This window comes from Loxodonta africana, chromosome 1 (genome assembly GCF_030014295.1).
Source record: "Loxodonta africana isolate mLoxAfr1 chromosome 1, mLoxAfr1.hap2, whole genome shotgun sequence".
Taxonomy (NCBI): domain Eukaryota; kingdom Metazoa; phylum Chordata; class Mammalia; order Proboscidea; family Elephantidae; genus Loxodonta; species Loxodonta africana.
In genome coordinates, this window is record NC_087342.1 from 19523122 (window position 1) to 19543109 (window position 19988).

The window sequence follows — 19988 nt, forward strand, 5'->3', positions numbered from 1 at the left end:
TGAGGCCTCAGCCCGCTGCTCCAGCGCCCCGGACGCTACCGGCAAAGCGCGGTCCATCCGGGTCTAACCCTCGGAAGCTAGGACCCAGCGGCTGACGGGCACGCCTAGTCCCGCCTCTCCGCGCATCCGCGGCCTCGGACTGGCTCTGGGCAGCGTGGTTCCGCCCCCGCCATGGCCGCCGCCTGCCGCCGGGGCTACTAGCTGGCTGCCGGGGTGCGGGTCTCAGCCCCCTCTCCGCGCCGCGGGGTCAGCCGGCGTGTGGTCCATGGGTCTCTTCAGAGGCGGGTCCCCATGCGCTCGGGCCATGGCGCGCCTGGGCGCTGTGCGCTCCCACTACTGCGCACTGCTGCTGGCTGCGGCGCTGGCCGTCTGTGCCTTCTATTACCTCGGCTCCGGCCGGGAGACCTTCTCCAGCGCCACCAAGAGGCTGAAGGAGGCCCGCGCCGGGGCCCCCGCCGCGCCCTCGCCGCTCTCGCCGGAGCTGGCACGGAGCTCCGCGGCGCCGGCCCCGGGCGCCAAGGCCAAGAGCCTGGAGGGCGGGGGGCCCGGGCCGGTGGACTACCACCTGCTGATGATGTTCACCAAGGCGGAGCACAACGCCGCGCTGCAGGCCAAGGCCCGCACCGCGCTGCGCTCGCTGCTGCGCCTCGCCAAGTTCGAGGCGCACGAGGTGCTTAACCTGCACTTCGTGAGCGAGGAGGCCAGCCGCGAGGTGGCCAAGGTCCTGCTGCGGGAGCTGCTGCCACCCGCCGCCGGCTTCAAGTGCAAGGTGAGCGGGGCCGCAGCTGGGGACTCCCGGCCTGTGGTCCACCTCTTCCCCCACGCGGTCAGCGTGCCGCCGGGCCGGGCCCCCGAAGACAGGGGCTGGCCATCGCTGGGCTGCCCGGTGCCAGTGCTTGTGGAAGTCTACCCTGGCCCTGGCTGAAAGGTGCTTTCACGCCGGGGGCGTGCCGGGAGTAAGGCGCGCTCAGCTGCTGCTGGAGTGGAGCTGCGTGTTCACTGGTCGTCCCGCCCTCCTGTCCCCACCCGCATGCAGTCCCCCCCTCAGGAGAACAGGCACTCAGCTTTCTGCTAGCGTTGCAGGGTTCAGCAGTGCCTCCAGAGTTTGCACCTTGTTCTTGTCATCCTTTTCGGTCTTTGACTTTTGAGGGTGGAGCAGGTCATTTGAAAGCACCCGTGGTCATCGTCAGCAAAGTCCACGGGAAGGGCCTGGTGAAGCTGCTTGAAGTGTTGAAGTTGCAGGGACATGTCTCATACAGCTCTTGAGGCAGTTCAGTGGGACCTGGTCAAGCCCAGGCCAGCCTGTGTAAGCCATCTCATTCCCTCTGTGTGTGTCCTTCTTGCCCTCAAGGGCCATGAACCCATTTAGAGAAGACGCAGATTCCTCTGAGGGAGGAAGAGAAAGCTCTGAGAGGTACAAATACCATCTGGGGAGAGCTGAGCTAGCCCCTGTCTCCCAGGCTAGACCAGCCCATCGTCTCACTTCCCTGCCTCCTCAGAGTTTGGGTTCCTGCCTTAGTGGGAATAGCCTCCATCAGGTCGCTTGTGTCATTTTGATCCAGTAGTTGCACAGAGGGGACCAAGGTCTGGTTTTTGGGTAGGAGTAGTAGGTGATATTAAATGTCGGAGGGGAAGTTGGGGCGGGGGATGAGAGGCAAGAATAGTGTTCCATGTGTTTGTGCCCACTAAGTGTGTACGGGGGGCTGCTGCCTGGATCCTGCAGCCTTCAGGGGTCTGCAGTGATTCTTTGTCACCTACAGAGTCAAGTCCTAATATCTTGATAGGGCTATGGGCCCGGGCCTCCTCTCCAGCCTCACCTCTCCTCCTTCCCTTACACGCACCTTAAATCTTAACCATCCTGAACGTGCCTTTACAAAAGCTGTACTTTTTGCCCAGATTGTCCTTACTTCCCTCCTGGGCCCTAGCATACTCTTGACTCAGCTTTCACCTCCCCTGAGAATGTCCCTAGTCCCTGGGGACAGTCTGTGTCCATCCCTCAGCAGCTGTCTGTTCCTTCCTCCCCCCACAGCATGGAAAGTGTCCATCCTCCCACCCCCTTCCGCACAGAAGAGTGAGCCCAGCAGGAACACGCACTGTGGTCAGGGAGGGCACCTGGGCCTGGACTTCTGCTGCGGGAGGCCAAGAATCCAGGTCCTGGAACTCGTGGCTGGAAGGGCCCATGAGAGCCGTTGTCAGAGTGGGCTGGGCCCACCTTGATTTACCTAATTGAAATCTCTAGAGGTAGAGTCTGACAGCCTGTCCTAGGTGGTTCTTAGGACCCTCGTGTTTGAAAAACTGTACTGGTTCAAGGGATAAAACCCAGGCTCTTTGGTCCCCAGACACCACCCGGAAAATGAGTATTGTCATCTCTTCACCTCCTTAGTCAGAGGTAGCAGTCCAGGCCCAGTGTACCCTCCCCTTACCATGAGCTCCAGCCACAGCTTCTTGTTATATGTCCAGTGCTTTCCCAGTGCTTCCCACCCTGCAGGTCTGTTCGTATGTCACTCTCACTATCAGGATACTCTCTCCATTTCCAAGCCTTGCTCATCTTCAGATCCGTCCCCTCCTTGGACCTGTTCAAGAGCCCCCAGCCGAACAGTTGCATGCCATCAAGTTGATTCTGACTCATAGCCATCCTGTAGCAACCCTCTAGGACAGAGCAGACCTGCCCCAAAGGGCTTCCAAGGCTGTAACCTTTATGGAAGCAGATTGCCAGGTCTTTTCTCCCATGGAGCCTTTTGGTTAGCAGCTGAGCACTTAACCATTGCACCACCAGGCCCCTAGCTGAGCAATATGTCTTCTTTTCCCACTGCTTAGACCTGTCTCCCTTGGTGCTATGACTCCACCCTGTCTTCTCACCCACCCCCATGCACAAGGCCTGGCACATATCAGCACCAGAAATACTGGTTCATGCTCTGACCCTCTTCCTCAGCTGGGCCCTGTTCTGGGAAGCACAGCCGTCACCCAAGGGCCCCAGGCAGCTGCAAATGACCGGAGGGAATTGACACAGCCTTGTGAGGACTGGGGCTTCTAGCCACAAGGCAGTCAGTGATTAGATATGTGTTTATTAGTCCTGGCCTATAATTGCCCCTATTGCTGTCAATCTTCCGTTGGTGATAAAAGGTGCTCCTTTGTCTTTACCTGTGTAGTTCTAAGAGATTGGCTTCATTTTGTGATTTAATTCTCCTTAGGTTTGGAGATTTCCTGAAAAGAATGCTTCTCCAGGCATCACTTCATACATGCCTTTCCCTTGCTTACAGTACCCACCCCTTAACTGGGACTCTGCTTTCAGGTCCCAGCTTCCACGCTCTTTCCTTGGGAGCTTTTCCCGAGCCTCCACTCACAGCACCGAATGCTCCATAGTGACATTTATCATTGTCATATTTATGTCATTGTTGAGTAATTGTCTATCCTGCTGGACTATAAACTCCATAAGGACACGGACCCTGACTGTCAGCCTAAATACTGCGTCCCTAGCATCTGACGTCATGTCTTTTCATATGGGAGTAAATTTTTATACTGAGAATTATTTTTTCAGTATTAATTAGGAAGAAGGAAACGGTAGAAATTCTCACCCTGGTCACTTCAAAGCTGGAAGAGATCCCCAAGGGCCTAGAACCCCAGAAGTGGAGAAACTTGCCCACGGCCTCCTGGGAAGTTAGTGACCAGCTGGGGCTAAACCCCGTGTTCTAGGCAATGTTTTTTCCTTTAAACCTTGTTTCCCTTTTAAGGAATGCTCCGCTCTTGTAAGATAAGGTTCAGAGGACAATTGACTTCCAGAGAGAGTTGACCTGTTAGGATTCCTTGGGTAGCGTAAGGCAGCTCCTTGCTCACGCAGCGGGCCGGAGAGCTGTCTCAGCCTGGGGTTGAGGGTGGGCTCTGGGGCTCCGCCTTGTCTTCAGGACACAGAGCAGGCCTACAGTGAGCTGGCCTACAACCTGTGCCTGCACCCAGAGTCGCTTCTCAAGCCGTTTTCATGTGACACTGAAACGCATTCTAACCAAGAGGCTTGCCAGCTAGATCATAGAACACGACTAGGGACCCCTTTTGGTTAATTAAATAATAAAATACTGTTCACTTAAACCAGAAAAATCTTGTTTCAACTATTAGTGAAAATCTTCTAAAACGCACCAAGTTAGGAGCTGCTTCTAGACTATATAGCATTGGAGCCCTGGTGGCGTAGCGTTTAAGAGCTATAGCTGTTAACCAAAAGGTCAGCAGTTCGAATCCACCAGCCACTCCTTGGAAACCCTATGGGGCAGTTCTGCTCTGTCCTATGGGGTCACTATGAGTCGGAATTGGCTCGATGGCAATGGGTTTGGTCTCGGCTGTAGCATAAGTCCATGGACTGGCTGCATCAGAATGATCTGGGGACAAACTAACCATACAGAATCTCGGACCCCAACCCAGACTGTAGCTCAGGATCTCCTGGGTGGGGCCTGGGACTCTGCGTGTGTTCTGAGCTGTGTAGGCAGGCTCAGGGTCCCCTGCTCTAAGGGGTACGGGAGCGCCTGGTGCAATCCTGCTGATCCTTCAGGCCTAGCTCAGATTCCCCTGGGGAGCACAATGCCTGGTGTGGACTCTTTACTCGGGCAGCATGGGCATTTAGGAAACATTTGATCAGCTCTCTTTTATCCAGGCAATCTGGCTATGCCAGCCTGGGAAAGGCTGCTAGGTTCACCTGGCTAAAATCCTACTTTTATCACATCACTTCATTCAGAACCTCCAGTGGCTCCTGGCCAACCCATCCTCCAGGACCATCACAGCATGCCTGACCCACAGTAGCTGGCTTCAGCTTTCCAGCTTCCCAGCTTCCCTCTCAGAGTTGCCGGAAAGGCCACCCCATCTCACGGAGCTTTGCCTGTTCTGCTTCTGAGCCATCTGTTGTCTCAGGCTCTTTGTCAAGTGGAATCACGCATTTCTAAAACTTAGATCAGGACTTCTCTTCCAGGTGCCTTCCTTGCTGTACCAGGTTTGACAGAATATACTGTGAAGACCCCAAATAATGGTGGCTTACACACAATTTAACTTTTTTTCTCATCTGAAATAAACCCAGAGATAGGCATTCCTGGACGGCATAGCGGCTCCATGAAGCCATCAGGGTCTTCGGCTCCTTCCAGCTTTCAGTTTCACTATCCTAAGGAAGTGGCCCTGGTCCTCACAGACCAGGAAGGCTGCTAGGGCTTTAGCCATCACATCTGCGTTGCTGCAGCAGGGTGGAGGGAGAACCAAAGCACTGGAGCTCCCCCGTCCCACCCCTCCAACCTCAGCAATGCTTTTTACATCTCACAGGCCAGGGCTTGCTCAGATAGCCACACCTAGCTGGAGGTTCAGTGAATCAGGAAAGAAGAGTGGGTTTGGGGGTAGGCAAGCAGCTATCTGTGCCACCCCTGCCTAACCCTGCCCCTCAGGAGCCCACCACCTGTGAAGTCCCAGAATGACCAAGCACCTGCTGTGTGCAGGACCCTGAATTCATAGCAGTAAGGGCCGCAGGCATGGCTCAGACATAGCTGCTGCCATCCAGGAGCCCCCATCCCCTAGCATCACTCTCGGGCATATCGTATCCTGCGGCGAAACCCAGTGGGCTGGGTGTGAGATAGTACTGAGGGAGGAGACAGGACTTACTAGCAGGTGACAGTGGGTGAGCCACCTCGCCTCTCAGAGCCTCTGCGGCCTCGGCTATAAAGAAGGATTAACACACCCACTTCGCACAGTGGCGTGGGCATTGAATGCCCTGATGTTGTACAACATTTAGCCCAGTGCAGCTGTGTGGGATGTTTTGGGTCCACTCTGCTGAATTCAGGGTAGATAAACACAATGAGCAGGCCTTGGAGCACCTCACTGCTGGGGTCATCTTGTACAGTGCCCTGGGGGCACCTCACCACGCCTTTCCCGGAGTGGCCAGCACCTTGCAGAGGCCTGACGGAGCTTACCAGCCACTGGATACTGCTGCAGAGGGGTGTGGTATTGCTTCTTTTTGGTGTTTATTGTGCTGAGTGTACCTGTATTTTCTTGTCAGCTCAGATGTTAACTGCTCCGAAAGGCCTTCCCAGAGCCTCTTGACTAAAACAGTTCCTACTCCAGCACTCGCTGTCTAGCCTATCACCATGCTCGTTCCTTTTGTAGCATGTATTCATTTGTTCATTCATTCATTTGATGTTATTGAGCACTTACCCTGTGCCAGCCATTGTTCTTGGTGCCCATGAACAGAACCAAGTCCCTGCCCTCATGGGCCTTCCATTCCGGGCATGGGGTGTGTTTGAGACAGACTTGAAACAAGTAACTCTAGAGCGGGTCAGGCTGTGATAAGTTATACTGAGAAAACTGAGTTATATAGAGAGAAAAATAAAGCAGGATAAGGAATTAGGGAGTGTTTGTATCAGTGCTGGAGCCCTGGTGGTGCGGTGCTTAAGAGCTCGGCTGCTAACCAAAAGATCAGCAGTTCAAATCCACCAGCCGCTCCTTAGAAACCCTGTAGGGCAGTTCTACTCTGTCCTGTAGGGTTGCTATGAGTTGGAATTGACTTGATGGCAATGGGTTTGGTTTTGTTTTTTGTTTTTGGTGTCAGCAGTGGAGATGGGGGTTAGGTAGTTATTTTGTATAGGGTGGGCAGGGAAGGCCCCACTGATCAGACATTTGAAGAGGGACCTGAAGGAAGTGAGCTTTTGGGGCCTTGTGGGAAGAGAGTTCTAGGCAGAGGGAACCAGTGTAAGTGCCTTGGATGGGAGAAAATAACTGTTTTGTTTACTGTTTGCAGTCTGCCTGTCCCCATTAGAATCTAACCTCCATGAGGGAAGGGTCCTGATTTCCTTCTTCATCTATTGAGGTTTGAGGGAACCCCATAGATGCCGCTCTATTTCTGGCCTGAGATGGACAGACATGGGGGACATGCAGCCTCCTAACCTGGGTCACGAGAACCAGAGAGACTTTTCCAGGGACAGGCAGCCTAGACAAGCACCTGCCTCCCCTGCAGGGACGGGCGGACTCCCCACAGACACATTCCAGAAGAGAAGGCGGGTGCTGGGCCGACATGCCTCCCAAGCTCACCCATCGGATAAGTTTCTCCTCTTGCCTTACGGGAGAAGTTAGTGTGTGTGGTGGGGAGGGGGCTGGACAATGTAGGGTGCAAGAGGCCCAGAGTGTTGATCTGGTGGCGCGACCTTCGTACGGAAGCTGCAGCAAAGGCAATGGAAGTGCTGCTGCCACCTCCCTGATGACCATTATGTCCCAACAGAGTTCCCAGCACATTCTGCATAGTCTCTCGATAGTTATAGTTGACTAACTGATGACTATATTATTTAAACCCAAGAAATCCTGAAGTGTTCTTCATGATTGGCCCCTCTTCCATCAAACCTCAACCTCCTTCAGAGCGTGAGGCTGGGTTGCTCAAGTCTCCAGCTGGCAAGTTAGGAGTTAGGAGAGAGCCATATGCATTCCACACTTAAAAGTGACTGTGGAATTCCAGCAGGAGCGTTTGCTGAGGACTAGGCATGACTGGCGGTGCAGTGGTTAAGAGCTCGGCTGCCAACCAAAAGGTCTGCAGTTCAAATCCACTAGCCACTCCTTGGAAACCTTATGGAGCAATCTCCTCTGTCCTATAGGGTTGCTGTCAGTTGGAATTGACTCAACGGCAACAGGTGAGCAGTGACTAGGAGCCCTGGTGGCGTAGTGGTTAAGAGCTTGGTTGGTAACCAAAGGTCGGCAGTTCGAAATCACCAGCTGCCCCTTGGAAGCCCTATGGAGCCATTCTCCTTTGTCTTATAGGGTTGCTATGAGTTGGAATCAACTTGGATTAAAACAAAAACCAGTTGCCATCAAGTCATTCCTGACTCACAGCGACCCCATGTGTGCAGACTAGAGAGTAGAACTACTCCATAGGGTTTTCAAGGATGTGACCTTTCAGATCACCAGGCCTTTCTTCCAAAGTGCCTTTGGGTGGGTTTGAACTGCCAATCTTTTGGTCAGTAGTCAGGTGCTTAACGGATTGCATCACCTGATGTTAAAGCTCTAGACCTTCGTTGAAGAATTTCCAGAGTTTCTTTTAATGCAAGAGCAAATCTCTGAGTGGTTTTGGAAAGATGAGTACCTCAGCTCATACTGGGGACTGAGAGAAGCCTGAATGTAGACTTCATTGCTGGCTGCCTTGGTGCTGATACTAATGACAAACAGGCGATGATGGAAACGCAGTACGTTCTCCTACTTGTCGGAGTAGCAGGCACCTTGAGCCTGAATGAAACTTTCAGATACATTATGAGTCGGGGAAAGAGATGATCAAAGAAACGTGCCCTCTAAATGGTACGTGTATGTCTCAGTTATCTAGTGCTGCTGTAAAAAATACCACAAGTGGATGGCTTTATTCTCTCACAGTCTGGTAGGCTAGAAGTTCAAATTCAGGGCATCGGCTCCAGGAGAAGGCTTTCTTTCTCTGTCGGCTCTGGAGGAAGGTCTTTGTCATCAATCTTTCCCTGGTCTAGGAGCTTCTCTGAGTAGGAACCCCTGGGTTCAAAGGATGCACTCTGCTCCTGGTGCTGTTTTCTTGGTGGTATGAGGTCTTCCTGTCTCTCTGTTCACTTCTCTCTTTTGTATCTCAAAAGAGATTGGCTCAAGACACAACCTAATCTTGTAGACTGAGTCCTGCCTTGTTAACACAACTGCCACCTATCCCACCTCATTAACGTCTTAGAGGTAGGATTAACAACACATAGGAAAATCACATTAGATGACAAAATGGTGGACAATCACACAAATACTGGGAATCACGGACCAGCCAAGTTGACGCACATTTTTGGGGGACACAATTCAATCCATCACAGTGTAGAAACTGCTGAATTGGTGTATGTTTTTCTGTGTATAGTCTCAAAAAAAAAAAAGTGCCCGGAAGACACTCTTTGAAAAGTAGGCTGATTTTTTCTAATATAGAATTTATTTTGAGAACAGTGTATGTTTTACCAAACACATTTAGCAGTAAAACTCTTAAATTATAATGTATTCATGAAACAACTGTAGTAGGTTGTGTGCTAGTGCACGTTTTTCATGGAAATCTATAATTATGGAGTTGTAGGGAACAACTTTATATAACGCTATTGTATCATATGCAGTAAACTTTGAGTAATTCCACAGATTATATACTGAAATGATAAAGCAGGGCTCGTAACACAGTTCGAGGGTCATCAGCCAGGTACGCTGCATTGCCACGTGGGCGATCAGAAATGCTGTGGGGGCCCCAGGGCACGGATGGAATGTTTCAGCTTGGGGCATCAGTAATTCCTCACAACTACCTGACAGTTCTCTCTGTTTCCATAGGCCATTTCTTAAAGACAGATGATTACATTTAAAAAATTTTTTTAAATTGAGATAAAATTCACATACCATAAAATTTACCCTTTTAACGTCTACCATTTACTAGTTTTTATTATATTCACGAGGTTGTGTAACTACCACCACTATCTAATTCTGGAATATTTTCATCACCCCCAAAAGAAACCCTGTACCCCATAGCAGTCACTCCTCATTCCCTGTCCACCCCCAGCCCCTGGCAACCACTAATTCTGTTTCTATGGATTTTTCTCTTCTGGATATTTCATGTATTTGGAATCATACATTATGTGGCCTTTTGTGTCTGGCTTCTTTCACTAAGCATAGTGTTTTAAAGATTGATCCGTGTTGTAGCATGGACCAGTACGTCGTACTTTATGGCTAAGTAATATCTCGTTGCATGGATAGGCCACATTTTATTTATCCATTCATCAGCTGATGGACATTTGAGTTGTTTCTTCTTCCTGGTATTATGAACAATGCTGCAATGAACGTGCATGTACAAGTTTTTGTGTGGATGTGTGTTTTCACTTAGGTGTATATGAGTGAAATGGCTGGGTCATGTGATAATTCTATGCTTAACTTCTTGAGTAACTGTCAGACGATTTTCCACAGTGGCTGTACCATTTCACATTCACTAGCAATGGACAAGAGTTCCAATTTTTCCCCGTCCTTATCAACATTTGTTATTTCTGTTTTTTTTTTAAATAGCCATCCTATTAAAAAAAAATTGGTGGCATTGGTGGTTCAATTGTAGAATCCTTGCCTTCTGTGCAGGAGACCCAGGCTTGATTCCTGGCCAGTGCACCTCACATGGTACAGTGGGAGCTTGTGATGCTGAACAGGTTTCGGCAGGGCTTCTACTTTAAGACAGACGAGGAAGAAAGGTCTGGCGATTTACTTCCAAAAATCAGCCAGTGAAAACCCTATGGATCACAACGGTCAGATTCTGTAGTGCATGGGGTTGCCATGAGTCAGGTGGCAGCTGAGAACAGTACTGGATGTGAAGTAGTATTTCATTGTGGTTTTGATTGGCATTTCCCGAATGACTACTGATGAGATGATTACATATTGACAACCACAGAAATCTATTTGGTATATACAAGAAAAAACAGTTACCCTTTTCCCACCCCCAAAACATGTGGTAACACCCCTGGGAACCCTTGTATTCTAAAATCACGGTTTGGAAGCCGCTGCTGTTATAGTAGTGTTCTGCCTAGTCAGTGAGGGGGTGTTACCGCCTAGTCAGAGAGGGGGTGTTACCGCCTAGTCAGTGAGGGGGTGTTACCGCCTAGTCAGAGAGGGGGTGTTAGGGCCTAGTCAGAGAGGGGGTGTTAGGGCCCAGTCGGAGAGGGGGTGTTACTGCCTAGTCAGTGAGGGGGTGTTACCGCCTAGTCAGTGAGGGGGTGTTACCGCCTAGTCAGTGAGGGGGTGTTAGGGCCTAGTCAGTGAGGGGGTGTTACCGCCTAGTCAGTGAGGGGTGTTACCGCCTAGTCAGTGAGGGGTGTTACCGCCTAGTCAGTGAGGGGGTGTTACTAGAAGGAAGACTTGATTAGGAGAATGGCAGTTACAACATCTGCTCACACTGCAGAATTTATAACGGTGCTTTTACAACATCCCGCCTACGCCTCACAGGGTGAAAGTGGTACTTGAATTCCTAAGGCTGAGTGATCAGGTGGTTTACCTGAGCCATGGGGCTGGGGTCGGGGGCTGTGTGACAATGGTTTGTGGGCATAGGAGGCACCGTGGGACTGAGAGCCAGTGGCTGCACCAAAGGATAGTCGTTGTGGAGAAAAGGGGTGGGCTTTAGCCCACCTCACAATCCCTATCAACAGCGGCCAAAACAAAAAAGAAAACAAAATCTGTTGCCGTCTGGTCAATGTCAATTCCGACCCACAGGGACCCTATAGAACAGAGTAGAACTGCCCCATGGGGTTTCCGAGGCTGTAAATCTTTACTGAAGTTGACTGCCACATCTTTCTCCCGGGGAGCAGCTGGAGGGTTCGAAACTCGGACCTTTCATTTCGCAGCCGAGCGCTTTAACCATTGTGCCACGAGGGCTCCTCTCCTTAGCAATAAACCAAACCAAAACCAAATCTGTTGCCAGTTGACTGGATTCCGATTCATAGCGACCCTACCGGACAGAGTAGAACTGACCCATAGGATTTCCAAGGAGTGGCTGGTGGATTCGAACCACCAGCTTTTGGGTTAGCACCAAGCTCTTAACTCTGCACCATCGTCCCCTGTCAAGCCCCCCCCCCCCCAAATAGTGCCTGCGGCAAGCGCCCTTCTCTTGCTCAGCCCCACGGACTGTTGCAGGATCACCGAGCACTGGGACAGCAGGGAACTCACACCTCTGGGTGCAGCGTCCGCCCAGTGAGCCGACAGACCGAGAGGGGCGAGCTGCAGCTAGAACCAGCCCAGGCTCTTCCCTCTTCTCTTTGAGCTTCCGCGTTATGGCAGCTCGCGGCCCTTTTGGAAGGGCAGCTTGAGGGCCAGCTCACCCTAACACCCACAGCAGAGGGGCAGGGTGCGCGATCTCCTGGGGAGCCGAGGTGGCATCCTGACCCGGTGGCCGGGCCCTGGGGCGAGCTGCCCTGGGCCTCAGGCTGACCACCCCACTTCCTCATCGCTTCCACTTTCGTGGGCTGTAGGGGAGAGGCGCTGTGTGGGCCGTGGGGTAGGTAAGTTCCTAGGAGGAAGACCGCGCTTATCCTGTTTCCGGGCGTGCGTTGGAGGGACCTCCAAGGCTGGAGTTGGCGCGAGGGCCTTCCAGGCCAGGAGGAGGAGGAGCCTCCGGGCGCCAGCCTCCCGGCCCTTCACCGCTTCCTCCCTGAGACAGCCTGGGCGGGTGGGTGGGCGGCGGGATCGCACCGCCGAGTCTCTGCGGACCACGGCGTGTGCAGCGCTCGGCCTGGCCGCTGGGGGGCGTCGCCGCACCGCGTTCTCCGGCCGCCGGCGCCGCTGCGCGCCGCGTCTCCCGCCGCCTGGGGCCGACGCCGAGCTGCTGTGGCTCTTTCTGCTCCAGCCCGCCCCCTCCCCTCGCTCCTGTTTTTTTTTTTTTTTTTTTAATAAAGGAAGACTGAAATGAAAGGGAGTCTGCGTGGCGATTGTGGGCGGTCGTTTCCTTCCTGCGCTCGGTGTAAACCTGCTTTGTTCGAGGCCCTTTGTAAAAGGTGGATGGAAAATAAGCCGGGATGGTTGGATCTTCCTTGGAAAAGCCTCGCTTCTTCAAGCCCGACTGCGAAGCCTGGCTGCAGAGTCAGAGCGCAGAGTGTGGAGGGGTAGGGGGCGCGTCTCTGCACCCTGAACCTCCTCATCCCTCATGGATCCTGCCTTGTGATCCAGTGTTTCTTCTTGAGGCGCTGCCCCTTGGACTCACAGCCCCCTGGGCCGTATCCCTTCTGCTCTATCTGGGGTCCCCCACGACACCTAGCCCAGACCTGCCTTACTTAAAATGTCTGTTAGAGCTACATGAGAAGGAGTGGCCAGTCATGGGCCAGGCGGGTGCTGCCTGGGGCCGTAGGTGGAGGTGGGCAAATGGCCGCAGAGGCGCCTCCTGCCCAAGGCTCCAGGCAGGCGTGCTGTGCAGTGTCAGGCGCCCTGGGTGGGTCCTGCCTCTCAGTCCTGGCAGGCCGCTGGTCCAAGTCCCAGTTGCTTAATTTCATGTCCTCAGCTGCCAGATGGACTTGATTTTCACCTCAGCCTCTCCTGACCAGTGGTGAGCCTGTCACTGCCGTGAGATGTCAGCTTCCCTGGGCTGTTTCTGGCTGAGGAAGGCCAGTCCCTGAAGAGAAGGAGTGGGTCTCCTGGAGGGGCAGACACAGGCAGGGGATCTGGCAGGGCTCGGGAAGGACTTCCAACTTGCTCACGCCCTCTCACTGTCCAACGCTTTTGCCTTTGGCCAGCGGGTTGTTGAGGACCTGTCTGGATCCAGAGGCACCATCACCCTCGGGGCTCTTTATTAGAGCCCCAGGAGGCAACTCCTTGTGTGCCCATCCCTGTTGCCAGGTGCCTCTTCTGTTGGCTGAAGCAGGCTACGTCAGCTGGCACGAAGCCTGCTGTTAATGTGTTTTAAATTAAAGCCATTTGTTTTATTTATTGGGGGTGATTACTGTTAAACAGCCCTGATTAAGTGATCCTGCTGGTGGACAGAGTGTCCCAGAGGCTGGCCTCTTCTGCCCTGCTCAGGCCGGGCCCACGCCTCCTCTCCCCCCCTCACAGGAGCTCACAGCCCTGCCCTTCTCTGTCATCTGTCTGTCACCTGTCTGCAAGGGACAGCCCCAGGGCAGGCATATGTAGCTGTGGTGGAAACAGTGTGGCTTGGAGACTGAGACTTGGGCCTAACTCCAGTCTGTGACATTTGGGAACATTGTGGCCCTGGGCCCTGGATGTAACCCCTCTGAACCGCTCTGTGCCCTCACATGTGACCGAGGATAATGCCAACTTTACAGGGTGGGTCTGAGGTAAAAATGAGGCAGCCCAGGGCCTGACACAGGGCAGGTGGTGAATAAATAGTGGCTACTGCTAATGGGGAAACCCCGAAGGCGTAGTGGTTAGGTGGTACAGCTGCTAACCAAAGGGTTGGCAGTTTGAATCCACCAGGCGCTCCTTGGAAACTCTATGGGGCAGTTCTACTCTTCCTCTAAAGTCGCTGTGAGTTGGAATCAACTCGACGGCACTGGGTATTTTTTTTTTGTTTACTGCTAATGGTAAACGAGTAAGTGTGTTAGGAACAAGGACCCTTTTCTCACTCTAGAAGGTACGGTGCTTGTTCAATTAGAGGGCAGTGGAGCTAGTTTGCAAAACAGCATTCTGCCCAGGTTTGTTTCAGGGTACCCTTATGTTCTTTGAAGTCTTCCTCAATCCCCCAAAGTACAGTGTTCTCTCCTCTGACTCCCCCCGTCTCCACCATCCTGTACCCCTTGACAGTGCACTGTCTGTCCCTTTCTGAAAGCACCAATGTGGCGCCTTCATTGCTCAGTTGCATCCATACTTTCTGTTCCCTGCCTGCAGAGGAGGGTCTGTATCTTCATCTCTCCCTCTCCCGCTGTGTGAAGGAGCACAGGCTGCATTCTGGAGCAGGTGCTGTTGCTTCTTGTCAGGGGGCAAAGCTGGAGTTGTGTTAGTCGTCTTTGGGTCTGCAACACGGATGATCCCCCGCATCTTCTGGGGGGTGCAGTGTTCTCTGTGAATGTGCCTTGGTTTCTTGCTGTTGTTGCCGTTAGTTGTGGCTGAATTGTCTCTGACTCATGGCGACCTCATGAATAACAGAAGGAAATGTTGCCTGGTCCTGCGCCGTCTTTGTGATTGTATGTTTGAGTCCATTGTTGTGGTTATTGTGTCAATGCATCTCACTGAGGGCTTTCCTCATTTTTGCTGACCCTCTACCAAACATGATGTTCTTTTCTAGCGATTGGTCTTTCCTGATGACATGTCTAAAGTAGGCAAGCTGAAGTCTTGCCATCCTCACGTCTAAGGAGCATTCTGCTTGTATTTATTCTAAGACTGGTTTGTTCCTTCTTCTGGCAATCCATGGTACATTCAATATTCTTTGCCAGCACCACAGTTCAAACCTACCAGTTCTTCTGTCTTCCTTTTTTAATTGTCCAGCTTTCTCAGGCATATGAAGCAGTTGAAAAGACCACGGCTTAGGACAGGCACACCTTTCTAAAGGCTCCAATTCAAATTTATTTGTTGTAAACTATAATCTTTTTTGATATATTGTTAACTTCTAATAATTTTTCAATTGTTTTCTTTGTCTGATTGCATATACCAATTGTTCAAAATCTTTTTGAGAATTCTGCCAAGTATAAACTTTAAATGATTTAAAAATACTAGGCCACTGGGGAGACCCACATACCCCCATGTAGATTCACTACCCGACCGGTCAGGCTTCTCAGGTCCTGGTCAGTGTGGGGTTCTTGAGGGGCTTCATTGGCCCTTACAGGTGGACAGGTGGATGCATCATTCTCTGAAAAACCTGCATAGTATCAGGCACAGCAGAAGCCTTGTTTAGGGTGTCCCAGGCCACCTACTGTCCGCAGGACAGGAAATACAGGGCATGGGATCCTGGGTGTGGCTGGCTTCAAGAGGGTGGAGGGGTTATCTGTGGGAGCCAGAGAGCTTTGAGGATGGTCATCCATTGTCAACTGGTCGGATGTGACCCTCCCATCTTACAGAGGAGAAAACTGAGGCCGCCAGGACACAGACTGGCCCTTTCCTTGCCTGGAGAGTCATGATTAGAAAAAGGGACAGAGGGGAACAGTTGAGGGGAAGAGGAGTAGCTGGGGGAGGGGGCAGCTGGGGGGCTGGGACATGAGGGCAGAGCAAGTACCTGAAAGGCGAATGTCAGATAGAGCCTGGGCAGTGAGGACCCCAGGATAGGCAGAGGGATGGCAGAGCCTGTGCCGGCTGGGCCATCTTGAGGAGCGGTTGGCTCTCAGGGGGCTCCATCTAACTGAACTGCCTGGAGTTGCTGGTTGCAGTCCATGACGCTCTGCACCGCTTCACACTTCTGGGTTGCTGCTCAGCAGCCTCCTCTCCTGGGACACCCACCAGGATCGAGTGGCCATCTCTGTGGTTGTTTTTGTTGTGTGCCATCAAGTCAACTCTGACTCATAACATCTCCATGTGACAGAGTAGAACTGCCCCACGGGGTGTCTAGGCTGTAATTTTTACAGGAGCCAATCACTGTGTTTTTTCTCCCGTGGAGCCTCTGGGTGGGTTTGAACCACCAACCTTTTGGTTAGCAGCTGAGTGCTTAGCCATTGTACCACCAGGACTCCTTTGGCCATCTAAGGAGGCCTCTTACGGTGAAAAACACGGCCTTATACTTCTTGACTCCGGGTAGGAAGTTGCCCAATCTGACCAGCCAGGAAGATTCAAGCTTGTTTCCGAGACTTCCTTCTAGGTTTCAGAACTATCCTGCTTTATTACCTTGAAGAGATACTTATGCTGGCCTGGGGGAGGTAGGAGGAGAAATTAGCCTGTGTTGTTATCTTAGGGGCTTCACTTATCTCTGCTATCTTATACGACTGAGAGGTTGGGGCTAGAATGGTTACTTGACCTGCCCTGAGTCCCTGGCTAGTAAGCAGAGTCATGGGCTGGCTTCCCAGCCTCTCTGGAAGAGCCCAATCTTAGCCCCTATGCTTTCGCTCCCAGCTGCAGTATGGTGGACAGAGTCCTGCCCAGCTACTAGTATTCCTGGGTTCTAGCTCTCTTTCTGATCCTGGCTTCCATTGGCAAGGTGTTGCAGTGTCTCTGAGCCTCAGTTTCCCATCTGTAAGAGACACAGGGATAGTCTATCCCTGAGTAATATTCTGTATCTCTCTTATTAGCATGTGTAAGTAAGCTGAGTGCTAGGAAGTTGTAAAGCCCACCTCCTTTCCAGACCTTTTCCTGGGTAAAAGAATAGGGGTCTGGAGGCCACTGTCTGGCTCTTTCTGGGCTAGTCACTGGAATGGCCCTGCCCAGGGCTTCCTTGCTGACTGTCTCTTCCCCCTCTGGAAGATACTAGTTCATTATGAGACTGCCCCAGGCAGTGGTACCTCAGTCCTGAGAAGGACAAGGAGCCAGGAGTGTAGACTCACACATGCCCATGCACCCAGCCCCTCAGACTTTCAACATCATGCTCAAGGACAGCAGCAGTGCCACCACTAAGTGGGTTCCTCAGTGTGCCAGGGTCTTCACTTACTCTCCTCCTCTCGCGGAATCCTCAGATCAGGCCAGTGAGGAGGTAGGTATTCTCCTGGCTTCAAAGCAGGTTCGGAAGCTTGCTCAGAGCTACCCAACTGCAAAGAGGCTGAGCCAGGATTGGAACCCAGTCTTTCCGACTGTCATGCACTATGTTTTAATGCAGGAGTGCCTGTTTGTTTTGGTGGTTTGTTCTAGTGTCTCCAAAGCAGGGGGCCATCTTTGTTGGAAACAGTGCAGAGGAATGATGGCTTCAGTAAGACCAGCTCTTGACCTGTGCCAATAAGACCAAAAGACCTTGCCTGCTGCTCGCTGGGGTCTCACATACGGTCCTCTTTCCTGCCCTACTGGGAGCCTCACAAAGAGCAGGGGAACCCCAGAGCATGAGCGAATCTGTTATTCCTTCTCTATGGTTCTGCCCTGAAGAACCAGCTGCAGCCTCTTTTTAGTACTTGCGATCCTAAGAGACTGTGATGTTGGGAGCCCCACCTCCTTGGTTTGGCAGCAGGTCACAAGAGGTCAGGGCTGGAGGGGAACTGAAAAGGTCGTAAGGGAAGAAGCCCAAAGAGACTCAGCGTCGTGCTGAGGCCACACAGCTAGGTAGTGGACAAGACGGCTTGTGACGAGGCCTCCTGTGCCCCCTTTCAGGTCTTTACACTGCCTCCCGCCGCCACCTCCCTGCCTGCTTTCTAGGCTGAGCTTGTTTCTGTGCACTTGTCTGTCTTATGCTTTTGTTCCTAGCCTGACACATTTTCTGAATCTCACCCACCTGTGACTGCCCTGCAGACGCCTGTGTTTTGTATACATTGAATGGCTTTGATTCCCACCCCACTGACCGTGTCAGCGGCAGAATGAAGCCCAGTGGACCTCCTCAGATGCAGGCCCTGGGGAGCCCTGAAAGACTCCTGCTGCTCTTTTGCTGGCCGTGAGCTCCGTGCCCCGCATCTGACTCAGAGCGTCCTGACTCCAGGCCACGTAGGGGCTGTGCCTGTGTGTGAATGTAGAAGGAGATGGTGGTGTGAGAACTCTGCTGCTGTCTCCCTGACTCTTCCTGCCTCGCTCTGTACCCCATCAGTCCCAGGCCAGCTGTGTCCATTCCAAGGATCTCTGAGTCCCAGGGGATGGACCCCCTATTGTGTGATGTGATCCATGTGACACACAATAGGTGTGTCCTCTTCCTTTTCTACTAGTTTAGTAGATCTGGGAGGGTTTCCAGCATGGAGCTTCCATGTCCCCAGGGATGCGTGCTACTCTCCTGACAGATGGTCTTTTCATCAACCAGGAAGTTCTCTGAGCCCTAGTGTCCAGGATTTTTATTGGCCAGTCCTACATGATAGGCTAAATCATGACTCGGGAGTCTACTTGATACTGGCCTCCCAGGCAAGTCTTTTCTGGTCTGGCCAGCCTCTACTTGGCAGTACAAATTCTCAGGTATGGCCTGGGAGTCCCAGACCAAGGCACCCTAATTATTTCTCCAGAGCCAAGGACAAAGGCCACCTTACTTGGAGTAAAACCAGGTCCTTTACCTCACAGTGAATGAACCTAGAGGGCTCAGTTTGAGCAGGATCGTACCTTGTTGTCCCCAGTTTTCTCACGGTAGAAAAGGAACAAGCTTTCAGCTCAAGAGAATGGCTGCTGAGGAGGGTATTCAGAAATACCCTGTTAGGGAGTGGGCCTGAGTCCTGTGATTGACAGGGTGAGATGCTTGCTATTTTGGCTGCCGACTACCTGTTTTAGGGTAAGCTTAACCAGTGGACAGTGTGGGGCTTTGGTGCCAGGCCACAGGTCCCCAAGGATGGAGAATTGGTGAGGCTTGGTCAGCCACCTCAGATGTCTGTATTGTGACCAGAGTCTTAGGTCCCTGATTGCCCAGGGGGACCTGGCTGTGCCTGTGGGCTTGCTCATGGGGGGCTTACTGCGGTGGGCCTGTTCAGCCAGGAGGGGGCCAAGGGATAGGGCATGCGGAGTGCACTCTGGGAGCACAGGCCACATGCTGCCCAGCCCCAGGGGCACCACTCACCCTGCACTCTGTGATGACTGGTGCTCCATGGCATGGAGCTGATCAACAAGCGCCACGGGGGCTCTCTGACAGCATTACTTTCTTCCACGTGTTACCGTTTAAAACTGAACCTAGCTAGGCACTGGCTCCATCGGGGAAGAATGAACAGCTAAATAGCTAATTCAGTTTGGTGAGCAGTGTTTGCCAAGGACGGAACACATCATGTAGGCTGGTTCTGTTTACTTGCCTGTTCCTAAGACCCATTGAGCTGCTTTTGTCTTGATCGGAAACATGAGCAATGGAAGTTTTTTTTACTGATACAAGCAAATGCAAAATGGAAACATTTCTTTTAAGGCAAGAGCTCTGTCTTAAGCAGTTGCCTCTGGGAAATAAAATATGGCCTTGCTGGTCAGCCTCCTGGTTTATCCTGTTGATTTCTGAGCTCTTTTCTGTGACACGTGTAGCATTTGGACTTGGTTTATGGAAACCACTTGGGGGGTGTGGTTTGTTGTAGCCTAGAAAAGGAGCCCTGATTGTGCAATGGTTAAACACTTGGCTGCTAACTGACAGGTTAGTAGTTCGAACCCACCCAGTGACTTCTTGGGAGAAAAAACTGGCCATCTGCTCCTGTAAAGGTTACAACCTAGGAAACCCTACGGAGCAGTTCTACTCTGTCATGTGGGATTGCTACGAGCTGGAATCAACGGCACACAACAATATTAACAACAGAAATATGAAAAGGAATTCTCACTGCTCCGTAAGAGTATTCTGCTCTGTGGAACTAGCCTAGTCCCTGAGCCTTGGGGTGAGGGTGGTGGGTGAGAGGTAGAAGGAGAAACTGTTTAGAGAAAAGTGGTCAGGTAGGAAGCAGGGGAAGGACCCCAGAAGAGCCTTTGTGACCTACTTTTACAGATAGTGTGAAATTATTGGTCTAATCCTAATAAACCATTCTATTTTTTCATGTTCTTGTCAAGCCCTG

At 52.0% G+C, this 19988-nt stretch overlaps 1 protein-coding gene across 2 annotated transcripts in view; it reads left to right on the forward strand.

Annotated features, from left to right (window-relative positions):
* Positions 1 to 215: 215 nt before the first annotated feature.
* XXYLT1 (xyloside xylosyltransferase 1) overlaps positions 216 to 19988 on the forward strand; it is a 240075-nt gene continuing 220302 nt past the window's right edge. Inside the window, exon 1 of one of the 2 annotated variants that reach the window (XM_064269978.1) lies at positions 216 to 769. In XM_064269978.1, coding sequence (XP_064126048.1) covers positions 266 to 769 — 504 coding nt within the window. In that variant the 5' untranslated portion in view covers positions 216 to 265. Of the gene's footprint in view, positions 770 to 11601; positions 12000 to 19988 lie in introns of those variants that run through there. The other variant, XM_064270033.1, reaches the window with a different exon arrangement.